The sequence below is a fragment of the Misgurnus anguillicaudatus genome, chromosome 24 (genome assembly GCF_027580225.2).
Source record: "Misgurnus anguillicaudatus chromosome 24, ASM2758022v2, whole genome shotgun sequence".
In the NCBI taxonomy this organism is placed as follows: Eukaryota; Metazoa; Chordata; class Actinopteri; order Cypriniformes; family Cobitidae; genus Misgurnus; species Misgurnus anguillicaudatus.
Window position 1 is genome coordinate 3796890 of NC_073360.2, and position 19240 is coordinate 3816129.

A 19240-nucleotide genomic window follows, 5' to 3' on the forward strand; every position below is an offset into this window, starting at 1 on the left:
ATTTGTGTTTAATGATTATTGTGCTGTATGTAGTGATGTCATTCAATGCTTATTGTTTATTTTACTGCCCTAGACGGCGAAACTCAGGATGAGGCAGCACTTTCTGTCCCACGAGTGATGCAGTGGTTGACAGGCAAAACACCTTCAAAATAACTGAGTTTGATCACACATGCATGCACCGAAGGCCAAGCAAATGAATTTAAAGAAAGAATGAAAACAGCAGTGCAACATGATGCTTACTTTTACAGAGTATCGGTTGAAATGAACTCAAATGTCTAGACAAAATGTTTCTCCCAATAGTAATGTCTTTTTTATCATTTATAGATGCTGTTTAACAGTTGTTAATGATTTTACATGCATCTGAATGGTTTACAGAGTCTTAAAGGGATAGTTCACCCAAAAATGAAAATTCTGTTATCATTTTCTCAGCCTCATGTTGTTGTAAACCTGTTTAAGTTTCTTTATTCTGCTGAGAAGATATTTTGATAAATGGTGTTAGGCACACAGGAGAGTGTACCCATTGACGTCTAAAGTACAAATAATATCTAAGGAAGTCAATGGGTACAGTCTCATGTGTGCTAACCATCATTTATTAAAATGTCTTCTTTTTCTAAAATGTCTTGTGAATAAAGAAAGTCAGCAGAATAAAGAAACAACATGGAGATGGGATGAGTATGACAAAAAACACTTGTGATTGTACATGCTACTAAATGGTTTAAAAAGTCTTAAATACTTTTGTTACAAAAAGTTATTTCCCAAAATAAATGATTGAATGGTTTTAAGTGATTTTCCTATGAATTATTACACAACAGAAAATGGAAGACAGTAGATTTTCTATGTCATGTGATGTTTAAACACACAAACAGAAAGCAGTTTCTAATCTAATCATCCATATGCCGATATATAACATGCATAACGTCTTGCATTGCATTTGTCCTTAATGTTCAGCTGCGTTGACTCTCAGATATGTAAAGCACAGGCTGGCAGACGCAGTGAGAAGGCATGATATATAAAGATAAATTACCAGCACAACAGTATAAAGTGTTGGCATGAATAACCCTGCAGATGCATATGAATCAGAACACAATAAGAGGGGAAGCCCAGCAGTCAGAGATGTGTCTCCATTGTGATTACAAATGGGAAATTGTTTTAAAGGAAAAGTACATCTGTGAACCAACTTCATCTTTCAAACATAAAAATGACTTTTACAATTTAAATGGAGCAGAGTCTTTGGATGACATCGAGTGTCTGTTGGTATAACTCCTGGACATTCAATGGTGATATCAAAGGCTTTTGGTCAGACAAAGGACAATAGATCTCTGGCACCACGACCACCCCATCATCCTCTGTGACAATGTCAACAATGTCCTCTTAAAAAAGTTGTTCCACCATCTGAAAAAGAAACAATGTGTTATAATGCTACCCAAATTTAGTTTGATAAATTTCTAAGGACCCATAATTACATAATGCCAAAGTAACTATATGCAAGTACATGAATGTCAAGAATAAAAATCCTGATATTTACTTCACGTCATTTCAATCTCATGTAACATATGGTATTGGATGAGTCTTGAGACCACATTTGCTTTAAGGGGAAGGGGACAGCACACTACTTACTATGATAATGAGTAATGACTTGGGGGAAGGATGTATTATTACAGTGTTGTTTTTTTTGTTGTTGTTTATTAATAGTTTAATGTCATGCCATCTACCCCGCTAGAATTCTGAATTAAAAAAAGATGAAAAATGAAACATTTATTCTTGATAAATATTCTAAAATTAAATCTGGTCTTACAAAATAGGTGCAGTTCACCTGCCGAATCAAGCACTGTCACTTCTTCCATTGCAGTTCTTCATAGTACAAGAGACGGCTGACCAAACATCACACCATAGAGGCTCAATTCTAAAAAAAAAAGAGATAGAGAAGTATGGTCAAATCGTAGCTTATACATTTTTTTTGTCCATAGTAAATCATCATGTGAAGTATTATGGAAAACAAATAAGTGGCATTTCTACATTAAAGGGACACTTTACCCATTTGCATTAATCTTTGTATAGTTAGAACCCCAGTAATGTTTTTGAATGGTCGTGCATCATTTTCTCAGTTGCCGTTGAGACAGGAGAAATACAGATTTCAGTGTTGAACTTCCTTCTTTCAATGATGTAAAAATCATCATTTTGCATCGTTGAAAGCAGGAAGTCCAATATCTTTGTTGAGGGGGTGAGACTACAAACACCCCTTTTCTCAGTCAAATAAGCACCAAATTCGAAATGTATGTTACATTTCGACTACAAATATGATGCACTTTCAATAAAGATGACTGTTTCTACGGGTGAAATGCTCCTTTAAGGGCAGGTAGGCTGAATACCACCAGATGTGGTGCAGATATGCACTTTTAGAGTGCTGTTAATACACCTCGTTTCAAAGAGAGCTTTCTGTCCCACCAGTAACAGCAAACATGACTACCACTTTCAAAGGCTTAATTTTAACCTTATGTAGCACGGTGCTCTTGTAAACGTGCATTAAAGATTAATTGATTTGAATTAAATTTGATTTAAACTTAACATACCCTGCAAAATATGTTCTCACACATGAATTCTATGCTGAACTTGTTACATTTCAAATCTAATAAAAACATCAACTAAAAACACCTAAAAATATACCAAAGCAAAGCACTTTTAAAAATGTATTTTATATACAGAGAACAACATGAACTAGTTCAGTGCCTACCTGGAGAAATGACACTCTTTGGTCCTGATAAGTAATATAAAAAGAAAAGCGGAATTAGGCTAAAATCTTACATTTGTTTTTGTATGGACAATAATAAAGATAGACTTGTTTACCTAACCACAACTAAAGAAAGATCATTATCTTTGCGTTTCACATATCCATATTGTAAGCCTAACATATGTGCCAAAGTAGACTATGGAACAAATGGTCTGTTACGTAACGATCTTTGCTCTGCTTTGAGAAACACAACTGTTGCAGTCTTCACATGAATAAAACTTGCAGTGGAATTATTCTATTTATTTTTATAGTTATTACAAACTTACCTCATGCTGCCTCAATTGTCCGGCCGAGGAGGATGATGTTGATGCTCCATACCGTGAGCCTCCCGATTACTCATCTTGAACTATTGTTATTCTTCTGCTGATGTGTAAAATATCCGTGTTTTGTCATTAATGTTCTTTAATATACTCTTTTTACCGTTTGTTTAGACTTCTTGCAGCTCCATAGTCCGATCGTCTTCTTCTTGTTATTTTTAAAAGCGGTTTGCATCCAGCTTATTTGTGCACTACCGCCACCTTCTGTTCCGGGGTTCTGGTTCAATGAGCTGTCAATCAAAATCTCACAAGCCAATAAGAGCGAACCGGTGTTAAGCCCGCCCCTCACGAGAGGTTTGTGTCAAAATGGAGAACGTAAATTTGCGAAGCGCAAACGAAAACTTGGAAAGCGAAAACGAAAACACTTGCAGCACATTCAAAACTATGTTTAGTGAAAGTGAAACTTAGAAAACCATAAACAAAGAATGCAGTATATTTAAAGATGATGTTAATTTTTTTGCTAGTTAGTTGATTGTTTTTATTTTCAAAGTGTTTTTTTCTTTTATCAATGTATATTTTTGTTTGTTTTTGCAAAAGTTGCGTGCGTTTAATTTGACACAAATATAATTCCATAAATGTTAAGATATGTCAACTTTAAAAAACAACATGCAATTAGCACAACATGGCATATATTTTTTTAAAGTGACTGTAAGTAGAATTTTAAGTGTTTTATCAATCAGAATCAATGTCTTTATTCATAAATATGTCATCAGAACATCACCTGAAGAACAAACATGACAGCAATAAAATTAATATAGTGAAAGTTACAAAATATCTGTCAGAAGGACTTCTATTGCATTCTTCCTAATTATTAATCTCACAGAACTAAAGAGAATTAATAGCTCAGATAGTAGATAAAAATATTAAAATATATTAATTATTTACTTATTCTCTATCACTTAGAACCTCTATGACATTCTTTGTTTACAAGGAATTATTTAATAACTCTTTTGTTCTTTTGAGGCTTAAGATATAGGCATACACTGCCAAAAAAATAAACAATTTTGTTTAGTTTCCAATAGGTATGTAAACGGTTAATCAATTATCAATTGTCGACAAGAATTTACTTAGTAAAGGTACTGATTTGGCCATCGTAAAAATGAACACAGGGTAGTGTTTGGTTGGCCAGCGAGAGTTTTACTTTTGTGCAGTAAACAGCTCAAAATAAAAACTGCCTATCGTTGTCTGGACTCTTATTTGTGTTTTTGTAATCATTATAGTAGAAACACAACAAGGGACAAGCATGTAAAAACTTATCAATGTTTGTTTACAGCCGCCACCATTACCTCACGTGTTGATCATGAAAGCAGTATGTGTGCACACGCGAGTGATCCTGTGATTAATAAACTTGCTGTGCTGAGATATGCGCTTAGACGCAACTAAATAAGGATTGTATTGTTTGCAATCGCGTATTTTATAAGAATACCAAAAACCGCATCGAGTTTCCTGACTCACGTGTTTGTGTATGTGTGTTCCCCTCGCGTGAAATGTTTGACGGAAGAACAAAGAAAACACTCTGGAGATATTGACACACATACGCAAGTAAATAAGGATTCAGATGACGTGTTTGGTGCATTCGAATGAAACAACAAGGAATGGAGAGACTGGATTGTGAATTGCGTATCCATTGACTGCAGGAAGCACGAGTTATGCATATGGATATCTCTGCTCATTCACTTCAAAGGCGCGGGGGTGTGGCGATCTCATCTCATTACAGATAATCAGGTAACAAGAGAGAGACGGTACTTGTCCTCCTTTTCATACAGTTTACACCGAATGACAATATATGTTTTCGATCTCACTTACATCATTTAAAAGCTGACATTCCAAGCATTATGTAGACATTTATCTTTTGTTTCTACGACAAGTATTCGTTAAGTTACAGTTTATTTTTCTGACCTGTTTGAGAAAGGACTTCACTGAGGGAGAGAGAACAAAACGGGAAAAAATAGACACTTTAACGTTTTAAATGATGTATAAATCATATCTGTATGTCCAAAATCAGCAGAGTTATCTAAGTTTCTTTGCGGAGTGATTGAAAAATAAAGAGCTTGCGGCGCCCGTGCCGCAGTCCACCCCAGAGTGTTATATTACAATCTGCTTGTTTTACTTATTTTTGTCCACTACAAAATAATGTGTAATATATTTGTAACAGAGACCGTAGTAGAGTTGTCAAGTTACTGATTCAATCAGGTGTTAGTGCACCTGTCCCTCATACACACGCATATGTTTTCATGTCTGTTATTAGGTTTGTTCGAGTTCATGCACCGCTGTAGGTGGATGACATCAAAGTACCGTGAGAGCGATTCCCGAAATCATATGGAGAAGTCTGATTGTGATGTCAATCTCCTGTCGGTTCTTGTGGTTTCGCATGAACTCGAACAAGTCTACTACATCATAGGTTGCATGATAACGTCAACATGGCGGATGCTGTCCATACTTAACGCGAACGTACGTACTGTCTTAGCGCATGTTAAGTGGGTACTCAGTGAAATTCAGTACCTACACAGTAAGTATGGGATTTCGGATTCAGCCCCTTACACCTTGGTAAAAGTGTTGTTCCCATGTAATTGTATTTTATGATAGGTAAAAATGTTTTTCCAAAATGTAAATTTGTCTCAAGCTTCGTATGAGTGTTTCACACTTTGTAATGTTGTTTTGCACTTCTCAGCCAAGGTATCTAATGTAAGTACCACAGTTGTCACAATGTGACTTTCCATGGGCGGAACTAAAAGTGGAGGATGGCTTCCACCCGGATGACTAACCGCAAACACCGGAACTTCCGGTAGATTCCGAGGGGCAAATCGGGACAGATTGGACACAGGTGTGTGTAATAAACATCGCGGTTGAAGATTGGCTAATGAATAGAAGAGAAGGAGTATAAAAAGAGCCCTAGAAATACAAACGGGGTGCTTTTTCTCTGTCATTGTTGTGCTGTGTGTGGTTGCACAAACCGATCCGGTGTGGAAAGAGTGGAGGCCTGGGCGAAGTCCTTACAGGAGAAAACAGAGGTTGTCCTCTACTGGGTGAAGAAAGTACCAAGGATACGAGTCACTGGGCTGAGTATATGAAGAGTGTTCACCGTTATGATGCAGTTGTGTTTTCAGGATTGGATGTCATTGGAACAGTGACACTGGAGATTACTCACCGGAGCTATCGTCAAGGACGATCAACAGCGGCGGACAAGCTGTAAAAGGAACAAGACCAGCAGAGTGTTATCAGTGTTGTGTGAGTAACAGTTTACATTTTACCATGAAGTATTGAGAAGAGTGTATTGGCTGACGTGTATTGTGAGTTTAACAAACAGTGTTCGGTCCCACTGTGGAGAGAAGCGTGGGTGAGCCGGGGAGTAATACTGGAAGCTAACGTAGGAAAACCAGCTTTGTGAAGTATTGTCATCACACGTGAGTAATACCATACATTGTACTGTGTAGTGTGGAAGATGGTATATTACCTAACGTGTGCTGTGAGTTGGATGAATAGGTTTGCGGCTTTGTCAGCTTTGCTAGTGTTCAGACGCTTTTACTTGCGCTCTGTGCTTTGCGCTTTTTCTTTTTCGCTTTTATCTTTTGATTCAACTACCAGCAGTTCAGCACAGTGCTCAAACTAAACAATTGGGCTCTCAAACTAAAACTACAAATTCCTGGAACTATATTGATATTTGGAATATTCAACAACTTGGGGTTTCTATCATAGCAGTCTACCAGTCTGCTATTGCCGGCAGCTGACAATCCTAAAACAGGACAACACAGCTGCCCACACTCGAACAGAAGAAAAGAAGAAAAAATGCCTTCTTTTGGATCTCAATCCACCTGCTGCTTAAACTGCCACAGACTTTTACAAAAGATTGCGGTTCTCGAAACAAAGTTACTTGTGGCGCTGCCGACCCTGCCAGAACATACAGCGGAGCTTCATCGTGGTCCTTCTCAACATAAAGCTGGTGAGTCCTGTGAACCTAATGCTTATAAACAGGTCATAGTGAGCTCAGAGAAACCTAAAGTAATTGAGGACACAAACCGATGGCATAAACAGGGTGCAAGACCCAAAAGTGCTCAAGACATTAGACTGTCACGAGTGTCACAAATTGCTGCATTAGCATCATCAACCTCAGATATGGGTACAACTCGAGCAGCCAATATTGGTATTCTACCACCCCCTGTACGGCTTGAAAATAGATTTGAAGCACTAATGAGTTTGGGTGAAGAATCCCCAAATGTAAATGGACACAGATCACATCAGTCAGTAGCTTACAGAGCTAACAGACACTCAATATCATACAGGCAGCGGCGCTCCGCTCAGACAGCAGCTGAGCCAAGCACGCTGATAGTGGGTGACAATATTATCAGAAACTTTGAAAGCAAGGCTACCTGTACCTACTGTTTTCCTCATGCAATGGTTTCTGATGTTAACAAGGAACTTTGCAACATTCTGATGAAACATAAGTCTGTCTGTCGGATTGTCATACATGTGGGAAAGAATGATATTCGGAAAGAGCAGTCTGAGCTCCTTAAGGTGGATTTCAATGAACTTTTTGAAACACTTGCAAGACTGAAAGTTAAATCTTTCATCAGTGGACCTCTCCCAGCCCGGGGAACAAATATGTTTTCTCGGCTACTAAGTTTAAATTCATGGCTGCAAAAAAACCTGCACTATGAGAGGACTGAATTACATTGACAATTTCAATATCTTCTGGAGCCAAAGGCAACTTTTTAACACAGATGGAATCCACCCAAACAAACTAGGTGCTAGGTTGCTTAAAGACAATATCTTTTTCTCCATGCATCATCCATCAGCTGAGTGTGCCAGTCCACTACTGAACAGCGGAAATGACCACAGGATTTTACACCAGCACCTGGATGGACATTCAGATGACAAGGATAAAACTCTGCAGTCACAACTACTGTTCACAGACACAGCTCAGGCTGAGCCCTGCCCACAGACCTCGCTACAGCTGGATTGTGAATCAACACCCAAGGACGTTTCTGTTGATAATGACCAGAGGAATGATAACACTCCCTCCCAGCCTTCAGGAACACCAGAATCACAGCTGATGTCGTCACACTCTCTCTCCCTCTCTCCAACATCACCACTTCTGGGCTTTTCAGACAAAATGGAGAAACTGGTATCTGCTGGAACAAAGCTCTCCCACTCTATTGCTGCGAGTCCCCAAATATCAACCAAGAAACGGCGGGCTCCTCAACCACCAAAGCCAAACCAAAACCAGTTACTGTTAAGTTAGCACTTTTGAACATCCGTTCACTAAAGAACAAATCCTTTTTAGTTAATGATCTTATCACCACTAACAACCTGGACTTTATGTTTCTAAATGAAACTTGGTTAGATGACAGCTGCAGTGCTACAGTCCTCAATGAATCAGCCCCACCCAACTTTACCTTTATAAATGTCTGTAGAGCTGTTAGAAGAGGTGGAGGAATAGCTGCTTTATTCAAAGATGCCTTTCAATGCAAGCAAGTGTTACTTGGTGATTACCAGTCTTTTGAATATTTGTGTATTGCTTTAAAAGGTACACCACGCATTCTGTTTACAATTATTTATAGACCTCCCAAATACACCTCAGCATTTGTTGATGAATTCACAGAACTTTTATCAACAATTTCCTCTGAATTTGATAATTTTGTTATTGCTGGAGATTTTAATATTCATATAGACAATGCAGAAAACAATGCTGCAATTGAACTGTTAAATGTTTTAAACACTTTTGATCTGACCCAGCACGTGGAAGGTCCTACACACAATCGGGGACACACTCTTGATCTGCTCATTAGCAAGGGTCTAAACATTTCATCCACTGTAATCAAGGATGAAGCCCTATCTGACCATTTCTGTGTTTACTTTGATTTATTGATCTGTGCTGCCACTGATGCTAGATCTGTCTATGTTAAAAAAAGGTTCATAAATGAGAACACCAGTGAGGTATTTATGAATGCTATATCAATGTTGCCAAACATATCGGCAGACTCTGTTGATGTTCTCCTTGAAAGCTTTAACATAAAAGTTAAAGATGCCATTGATGGTATAGCTCCAGTAAAGGTCAGGGTGATCACTGGCAGACGTAAAGCACCCTGGAGAAACACAACAGCAGTACAGCACATGAAAAGAACATGCAGAAAAGCTGAACGTATGTGGTGAAAAACAAAACTTGAAGTACATTATAGCATCTATAAGGACAGTCTTCGTGCTTTCAATGTAGAACTAGGCACAGCTAGACAGACCTTCTTTTCAAACATTATAAACAAAAACATAAACAACACTCACACTCTTTTTGCTACTGTAGAGAGACTAAGGTTGTTTTCACATATGTTGGTGCGCACCGTGGTGCGGCCTCGGAGCGCACCAAAATACATTGTATCATTTTTCAGTTAGTGCGGTCCGTGTTCACATATATATATTTTTTACTTTACTCGAAATGCCGCACCGTATGCCATGTGACAACAGTCAGCGCTGTCATTGGTCTCTGACAGCTCTTACCGTCTCATGACCACCCCCACGTTTCCATGACAACCAGCCTGACAGGGAGAGCGCAGCTATCAAGATGTGGAGATAAACGATGCACGTCTTTGCGAAGTTTCTTTGCTTTAACGCGAAATTGCGTAGCTGTTCTATTAAAGCTTTTCTCACGGAGCCGTTTGCTAAAAAGCCCGTAATGTCACTATTTGTGTGTGGAGGACAGCTATGCATTTATAAAATCATCAGCTCAAACGTAAAGGAGACAGCGAATCTCTCTGCAACGGACCAGATTGGCTTGTTTGTTGTTAACCCACAATATAACACCCGGCTCACGTCACAACGGAAACCCAGTGGCTCAAACATGTGGAGAACTTCCTGTATTTGGTTCGGTCCGAGGTTCGGCAGTGTTCACACCACAGGTGGGTCGCCCCAGAGTTCGGCGACAGTCGCTCCGAGACCACCAGTTTAGAGCGGTCTAGGAGCGGCCCGTTAGTTCGCACCCCCGTGCGGCTGTTGTGTTCACACTGACCCAAACGCACCGTACTCGGAGCGACACGTCATTTGAGCCGACCTAAACAGTGTATATGTGAAAACACCCTAACAAACCCCCCAAATCAAGTTCCTAGTGAAATGCTCTCTGACAACAAATGCAATGAGTTTGCAACCTTTTTCTCTGAGAAGATCAGTAATATCAGAATGGCGATCAATACAGCCTCATATTGTACTGTGATCAGTCAGATATCATTGCAACAACCTCAGAAATTAGCCATTCTCTCAGAATTTGACATAATTGATATAAAAACCTTGGAAGAAACAGTACAACATCTTAAAGCATCAACTAGCAGCCTTGACACGCTCCCCACATCTTTTCTCAAAAAGGTACTTAACTGCTTAGAAACTGACCTCTTAAAAATAGTAAATACCTCTCTAATCACAGGCACCTTTCCAGAGTCATCAAAAACAGCAGTTTTTAAGCCTCTCCTAAAAAAGAGTAACCTAGACAAAACCATACTTAGCAACTACAGACCAATCTCAAATCTTCCGTTTATAGGCAAGATCATTGAAAAGGTTATTTTTAATCAGCTGAACAAATTCTTAAACTCAAATGGCCATCTGGACAATTTTCAATCTGGTTTCCGTCAGCATCACAGCACAGAGACAGTGCTCATAAAGATAATAAATGATATTCGCTTAAACTTTGATTCAGGTAAAATATCAGTGCTGGTGCTACTAGATCTTAGTGCTGCCTTTGACACAGTAGATCACACCATACTCTTACATAGACTGGAAAACTGGGTAGGGCTCTCTGGGATGGTCCTCAAATGGTTTAAAACATACCTACAAGGAAGAGGTTACTATGTGAACATAGGTAACCATAAATCTGAGTGGACATCCATGACATGTGGAGTCCCACAGGGTTCAATTCTTGCACCGCTTCTGTTTAATTTGTATATGCTCCCACTTGGTCAAATAATGAAAAAGAACCAAATTGCTTACCACAGCTATGCAGATGACACCCAGATATACTTAGCCCTGTCACCTAATGACTACAGCCCCATTGACTTTCTATGTAAATGCATTGATGAAAATAACTGATGAAAATTAGCTGTTTTGTATCAAGACGGGACTTAGAGAAACTTGTTCATGCTTTCATCACCAGCAGGGTGGATTACGGCAATGGACTTCTTACGGGAATCCCAAAAAAGACCATTAGACAGCTGCAGCTCATACAAAACACTGCTGCCAGAATTCTGACCAGAACCAAAAAATCTGAACACATTACTCCAGTCCTCAGGTCCTTACACTGGCTTCCTGTTACATTTAGAATAGATTTTAAAGTATTGTTACTCGTTTATAAATCACTTCATGGCTTAGGACCCAAATACATGACAGATATGCTAACTGTATATAAACCTAAAAGATTACTCAGATCATTAGGATCAGGTCAGTTAGAAATACCAAGGGTTCACTCAAAACAAGGTGCATCAGCATTTAGTTATTATGCCACCTCTAGCTGGAATCAGCTTCCAGAAGAGATCAGATGTGCTTCAACAGTAAACACTTTTAAATCTAGATTAAAAACACATCTGTTTAACTCTGCATTTACTGAATGAGCACTGTGCTGCTTCACACTGACTGCACTTTTAACTCAAGTCACTTTTACTTCTGTTTTTCTCTTTTTAACATTTTAAAGTGTTTTTATTAAAATCACATTTATTTTCTTTAATTGTTATTCTAAATTCTCATGTATCTTTGTTTTTATTGTGATTTTGTTGTGTATCTATTATTTTTACATTATCTTTTTTCTCTTTTATATATTGTTTTCTCATTTCTATGTAAAGCACTTTGAATGACCTCTGTGTATGAAATGTGCTATACAAATAAACTTGCCTTGCCTTGCCTTGCCACTGTGGAGAGAAGCGTGGGCGAGCCGGGGAATAATACTAGAAGCCAACGTAGGAAGCCAGCTTTGTGAAGTATTGTCATCGCACGTGAGTAACGTCATACATTGTACTGTGTAGAGTGGAAGAGGGTATATTACCTAAGGGTGCTGTGAGTTGGATGAATAGATTTGCGGCCCCACAGTGGAGAGAAGCGTGGGTGAGCCGAGGAGTATAATTAGAAGCAAACGCAGGAGGTCCGGCGTCCATCATTCAGGTGCTTTTCCCCTCCGCTAAGAACAACGCCCAACAAACCACACGACGAACCTGGGTCGATTTTTGGCTCCGTCCTTAGTTCACTTAAAGTGTGTGGAGTGCCGTGGGTGAGTCCTTGTCTTCATTGTGAGTGTGTACACTTAAAAGCTTGCAGTGTATTGCTGTGCTTGTGTCGACAGAAGCCACTTCAAGGTCAGAGGAGTCGTGAGGAGATTACAGCACGTTGAGGCTAGAGGAGTGTGGTTCAAAGGCAGATGTAAATAGGACCTCCTGTCTAGATTGACGGATCCTTTCAGGCTCTGAAAGGGCAGTGGTGAAGAATACTTGCAAACCAGTGTGAGTAAACCATTCTGTAGTTATTGTCCTTGGACGAAGGGTTACTGCTATAACGTCAGTGTGCAATAACCATCCTTGTGTGGAGCCTCTTTAAAGGTTCGCCCCTGCTCAGTATCTCTGGAACCGTAAGTGGAGGAGGAGCAAGGGAAGCGTTCTGCTCTGCACGACCGTACCCAACATACTCTCGACGCACAGGGAGCCTCAGGTAGGCCGTGTGCTACCCCTGCCCTTCTGGAGGCCTGCGAGTCAGCTACACACTGTGTTCGAACATCGCCCTGTAAGTCCACTGCCCCAGAGTGAAAGTTGTGTGAAGTAAACATTGTGTTGAGCGAGAAGGAAAAGTCCCAGCCACCTGTGTAATACTCACTTCTGTTTACAGCCAAGAACCTGAGGAGTGAGATGTAGAAGTCCCAGTCACCTGTGTAATACTCACCTCTGTTTACAGCCACGAACCTGAAGAGTGAGAAGTGAAAAGTCACAGTCACCTGTGTAATACTTACCTCTGTTTACAGTAGAGAACCTGAAGAGTGAGAAGTGAAAAGTCCCAGTCACCTGTGTAATACTTACCTCCGTTTACAGTAAAGAGCCTGAGGAGTGAGAAGTGAAAGTCCCAGTCACCTGTGTAATACTTACCTCTGTTCACAGAAAAGGACCCACCACGTCAAACCATCCCCGTCGACTGGGAAGTACCCATCTCTGTCCACAGTAGAGAGCCTACAGGGCGAGAAAAAAGAGTCTCAGTTACTTGGAGGACACGAGAGGATTGAGTTCACCCCCGTCGACCTCTGCAACATTCAGTGTCAGGTAGCCATCTTGTACTGGATCAAGCATTGACTGTGTCTCTTTTAATTCTGCCTCCAGGAGAAGAGGAGGGCGCCACGGGTTCAAGAGACCAAGTTAAAGGAGCCTCGTCCCCCCTGTCTCCCCCCTCCTGGAAGACCTATCTGGAGAGCAGAAGGAGAATCATTTTAACTTCCCCCTTTCCCCTTCCCCACAGTATTTTAATTAATTTAAATAAAGTTTACTTTTAATTATACTTATACTCTGTATACTAGGGAGGGGCCTGACTCATAACATCTGTGGTCCGCTCCGACCTGTGACACAGTGATAACTTAGCTAAGTTACTGCTGTTACTAAAAAGCTGCCTACTTAATTACTAATGTTAATCTTCAGTGTAGATAGACTAGTACATTCAACTCCACTGTTTTATTATGGTGCGTTTACACCAACCACGTTTCAGGCGTCAAAATCGCGTCTACCGTGCCTAGTTTGCCGCTTGAACAGTTTGAATGCATTCGCGCGTGTAGAGTGGAGTAGACGCGCGGAAAAAGCAAGCATTTGACGCGAGTTAGAGGCAAAATCCTCTTCTTGTGGGAGGGGCAAGTGCAATGCGGTTGTCTGTTTGCAAGATGACTGATGTTGATTGTGCATTTATCGAGAGAGTTACTGGTTTGTATTTGGTAACCTTACTATAGGGGGAAAATAAACGGCGCAGGTCGATAAACGTCATGTGACTCAAAAGTGAAATGTGTATAACAACTTACCAGGTTGCCCGATGTCCTCACTGACGCTCTTCCAAGCAAGGTCCTTTTTTTCTTGTCTCTATAGAAATAAGAACTTGTGTCGTATAGCTCCGGGTGACTGCTTCGGCCAATATCAAGCGTTCCTTCAGGTTGAATGAGTGACTCCAGGCGGGCTGCCTCCACAGCAGCAAGCAGGCTCTTGATTGGGTAATGCGGCACGAAATTCCATCAAAGTTCAAAGTATTCAACTCGGGCGTCAGCCAGCAATTCGCGTCAAACACAAAATGCACAAAAAGCACAATTCGCGCGTACCCTGCACAACGCTCAATTCGCGCATGAGGTGGAACACGTCTTCCGCACCGCACCAAACGCCTCATCCGCGCCGCAGGACCTTCAGACTTGCGTCAACGCTTCTTCACATTGACTTAGCATTTAAATCACTTGCGCTTCATGCCTCACCGCGGTTGGTGTAAACGCAGCATTACATTGTGTCCAGTTTATACTGTTTAGGTTTAACAAATAAAGTAAATAAATACGTTAAAAATTATTAAAAACGCAAGGCCAAACCAATGTTGTAGTGTGCGGTTTGCTTTCCTCCTGGCTGCTGGTTAATGTTATGCTCGCTGATGTTGATTTTTGAAATAGTGGAAATGTTTCTTTGCCATCATGTCTCGGTACCACTGCCATCTAGCGGTAAGGAGTTGTAACTGCATTTTGTTTAACTTGCATGACAGCAAAAATTATCCTAATGCAGTTTAGTTGCATTTGATGATATGATGTCATGCATCCCACAAGGGCAAAAATGGAAAACCAAATACCTTGAATTTACTGGTGACTGCATACATGATGAAATATCATACATCTTGCACGTTATTTTGCCAAAAACAACATATAATTAAATGTAAGGTTGTCTGGGCTAAATATGGGTTATTCGTAGTCTGTCTATTTAGTGGCTATGTACAGAGAATTCTGATTTCGAATCGCTCTCGCAGTAGTGTGATGTCATCCTCTTGTCAGTTCTTGTGGTGCCGCATGATATAGGGGAAAGCGGGGCACAACCTAACGCTTTTTGGTTTTGGCTCAATCATTCAAAAAATATTTGAGTTTGATTTATTATAATTTTACATAAGCAACACACACGTATATGCGAGAAAAAGCAGCACAATTATGACAAAACATTTGTTTATATGTGACCCAGTCTGTAATAATCATACTACAGTTTCAAAATCAAATTCTGAAATAATGAGCATCAAAGTCTGATTTTAGCCATTCATTTCATTATGATTTCAAACTTTGACATGACCTTATTCAATCAATATTTAAGATATGAACAAAAATACATTGACACACGATTTTTGATAAGACAGGCACATTTATTTTGTTGGCAGCCAGCAATCATTTGTGTGTAGCCTATTTAAAACAACGGCAAGAATTACTCTAACGTTAGCGGTTTTCATATCGTAAGTGTTGAGGGGTTAGTTGTAACACAGCGTTTCAACTAACCCCGCTGGGTGAAAATGGATTTGGTATCTTACACACCCAACTTAGAAACCCCAAAACACTCAACAACTCTAAGGAAAAACATTAAACATTTCCAATAATTTGTGGGAGATCTTCTTTTGGCAGCGTGAAAAAAATACTGGAAAATGAAAAAGCTCAACCTTGTGCAACAATGTAAACAGTCCGTGTTACAACTAACCCAGCATTAGGTTTTGCCACAATAATACCTTAGTTGATTTTGGGGAAGGGTCACTAACCTTTTTGTGAATAAGGGCTACCACAGTAGATAAAGCAATCTGGTGGGGTACTTTTTCATATCTGCTCAAAACATTTTTGTTTCACTTTTTTACTTTTCTGTTATTTTATTTGCTAATATAATGTAATAAATAAATATTAAAAATGAGGCTATTACTAGAATGTCCTTGGGAGTCTGCTCAAAACATTTTTGTTTCACTTTTTTACTTTTCTGTTATTTTATTTGCTAATATAATGTAATAAATAAATATTAAAAATGAGGCTATTACTAGAATGTCCTTGGGAGGCCAACTCATAGACTCTCCGCAGGCACCATGTTGGCCCTTACGAAAATTAACCATGGTTTTACTACAGTTAAAACCAAAAAACTATGGTTACTGTAGTAAAACCATAGTAACTACAAAATAACAATGGTTTTGACAATCATGTTTTTTAAAAACCATAGTAAAACCATAGTTAGTGTAGTAAAACCATGGTTTTGCTGATAGTAATCAATACACCAAAAAAACATGGTTACTACACTTTTACCACAATATAACCATGGTTAATTTTTCGTAAGGGGGAGACCACTTGCTTAGGGTAGGCAAATCAGTAATAACCATGCAAATGCTGGGCAGATTTCTTATGAAAAAGTAATTGATGACTTAGCATCAAAGAAAGAAAGAAAGGTCAGGGTTTAGGAAAGTTTAGTCTTTAGTGTTTAATAAAACAATTCATTCTGTAGATGTTGTCCATGGAACCATACAACCCGGCTGAAAAAAAACAATAAAACTATTACAGAAAATTCTAATGGTTTCCATTAAAATGCCAATAGGAATCATTAGCTTTTGCCATTAAAACCACTACACTGTAGTGTGTTTTAGGCCATATTCCATTAGAACCAATAAAATTCCCAATAAAACCAATAGAATTTCTTTGATGGTATCTATTGTTTTTTTTTTAAAGCAGGGAAGCTAATGATGCCCTGTGATGAACTAGCCATCTGTCCCAGTTATTTCCTGCCTGTGGAATAGATTGATGTCTAGAAATTATTCTCAAAATTATAATCATAAAGACATGGGCAAAAGAACATATCAAAAGATTGCTTGGTGATATCACGAGAAGGGCTGTCCTCTTTATGCAAAATAAGCCAGATGTGTCTTCTGAGACATGTTACATGGTATAAAAATACAAGCGCATACTGGTGACCCAAAGCTCCTCTAAAACAACAGAAGCAGCACCATCTGAAGTAAGTAACTAGTTTATTCAAGGATGCTTAGATGGTCATTACAAGGAATATCCCAGACGGTATGGCAATAACATAGAGTTGATATCCCTAGCTGATAACTTTTTGTTTTTGTAAAATTACTAAAATGTCTACCATCTAGTAATTTTTATGTGTATACGGTTTGTAGGATTAATTTAAAAAGCTTTACAGAAAAACATACTGCTGGGTATTGGCAAGGGCCTCACAATATGATGCATACCGTATCACGATACATAAGTCATGATACAATGTATCATGATAACGATACAATACGCTGCATGCTGCGATACATTGCAATACTTTTTTGTTTTTTATAAAAAATGTCAAAATGATTCCACACGTCGGCTTTGAAAGCTGCAGGGGTTTATAAATTTTCTGCCATTTTCTCTAACTTCTGAGACATTGGGTGAATGGCTGTATATGACAGACAATTGGACAGCGATACCCACAGCAGCGACAGAGGAGGTTGTTTGATGCACACAGAGGGATTTGATGGGGCTGTAAAATATCGATAGTAGAGATCGAAATATCGACACACTATCGTGGAAAACATTATCACAATAGTTAGCTGTATTAATATTTTTGCACAGCCCTACTGCTGTGTTATTAATTCTGTTAAAGACCCTGTTTAGCAGTTCAGTAAAATTGTTTTTAATGTCTTGATGTTTTCGTCTTTAGGCCCCCGTGATGAAGCTGAACAGCAACTGTGGCAAGAAACAATCTGAGGTCAATAAAATCATTCTGTGTTAATGGAAAATAAAACATATTTTCACTTTATGTTGTTTAAAAATCTTGGGCATATAAGATATGCTTTGTTCACTTTGGGGTTTGTTTTATACTGTGTGATCATAATCCTAAATGTCCTTATTATTCTTGCTATATGTTTGGAAAGGACATTACACCAACCCATGTACATTCTGATTTCTTGTATGTCCATTAACTCTTTGTATGGTACAGCTGCCTTTTTTCCAAGGGTGTTGTCAGACTTGCTGTCTGATACACAAATAATCTCCCCTGAAGCATGCATCATCCAGAGTTTTGTCATTTACTCATATCTAGCAAATGAGTTTGCAACATTAATGTTAATGGCATTTGACAGATTTGTAGCAATTTGTAAACCTTTACGATACCATAACATAGTAACTTTGACGGTACTAACTGTTTTAATATTTATTCACTGGATTTTTCCAATGCTTTGTCTTGGTATCTCTGCTCTATTAACTTCCAGACTGACAATGTGTGATAACAAACTTTGGAAGGTGTACTGTCACAATTATGAAATTGTTAAGCTCTCATGTGCAAGCAGTTTAATTATTAATGTTTGGGGTTTCTTTATGTTGATTATATCTGCTGTTATACCATTATGTTTAATAATATATTCTTATGTTAAAATTCTTATCATTTGTCAAAGAAGCTCATCACAGTTCAGAAGCAAAGCTTATCAAACTTGTATTCCACACATAGTGATTCTTTTAAATTTCTCAATTGCCATTATTTGTGAAGTCACATTAAGTCGCATTGTAAATTTAGAAATGCCAACAGGGCTGTCAATCTTTATTTCACTGGAGTTTCTTGTTGTACCCCCAATCCTAAACCCTCTTGTTTATGCTTTAAATTTCACTGATATTCGCAAAAAAATTATTTGCTTAATAAAGGTCTCCAGGTAGATGTGCTGATGTGATCCACAAATAAATAAAATGTTACACAGAATGTTAATGGTGGATTAAATGAATTGTAACCCTTGCAAATCAAAAGTTGTCAGGTTTAAAATCCTTATGAACCTTAACAAGAATACGACGCACTCAGACCAGGAATGGGGTAGAAATACTGCAGGGAGAACCCAGATTGAGATGTCTCATCAGGAAACATTCAACTGTCTCTCAACTTGAGTCTTCCTGCGGGCCTGTTTTTATTTAGGTTTTAATCACTGGTTAACTCCCTTCATTCCGAAGGTCGAACCTCACAGATTTTCACAATTGTAACAACATCACACATTTGATAGGATTAAATAGGATTGATTACATTTTACCAAAGCAAGATAGTAACTTGATGATGCAGTTACCAAAGGTCATATGATAACAAAAGAACATTGTACGCACTATTTTACCTTGGCAGTCTTCTAAGTAGCTAGACAGACTTAATATGATTCT

General features: G+C 38.9%; 1 protein-coding gene and 1 long non-coding RNA gene across 2 annotated transcripts; one reads left to right on the top strand and one right to left on the bottom strand.

Annotated features, from left to right (window-relative positions):
* Positions 1–742: 742 nt before the first annotated feature.
* On the bottom strand, positions 743–3676 carry LOC141361610 (uncharacterized). The gene is made up of 4 exons (XR_012367757.1): positions 3055–3676; positions 2732–2755; positions 1796–1903; positions 743–1392 (listed from the first exon to the last, which is right to left on the bottom strand). It is a non-coding gene; the product is annotated as an uncharacterized lncRNA (long non-coding RNA).
* Positions 3677–17783: 14107 nt separating this feature from the next.
* Positions 17784–18757, top strand: LOC129437283 (olfactory receptor 51I2-like). The gene has a single exon (XM_055195441.2). The coding sequence runs from the start codon at positions 17840–17842 to the stop codon at positions 18755–18757; it is 918 nt and encodes a 305-aa protein (XP_055051416.2). The 5' UTR covers positions 17784–17839.
* The last annotated feature ends 483 nt before the right edge of the window (positions 18758–19240 follow it).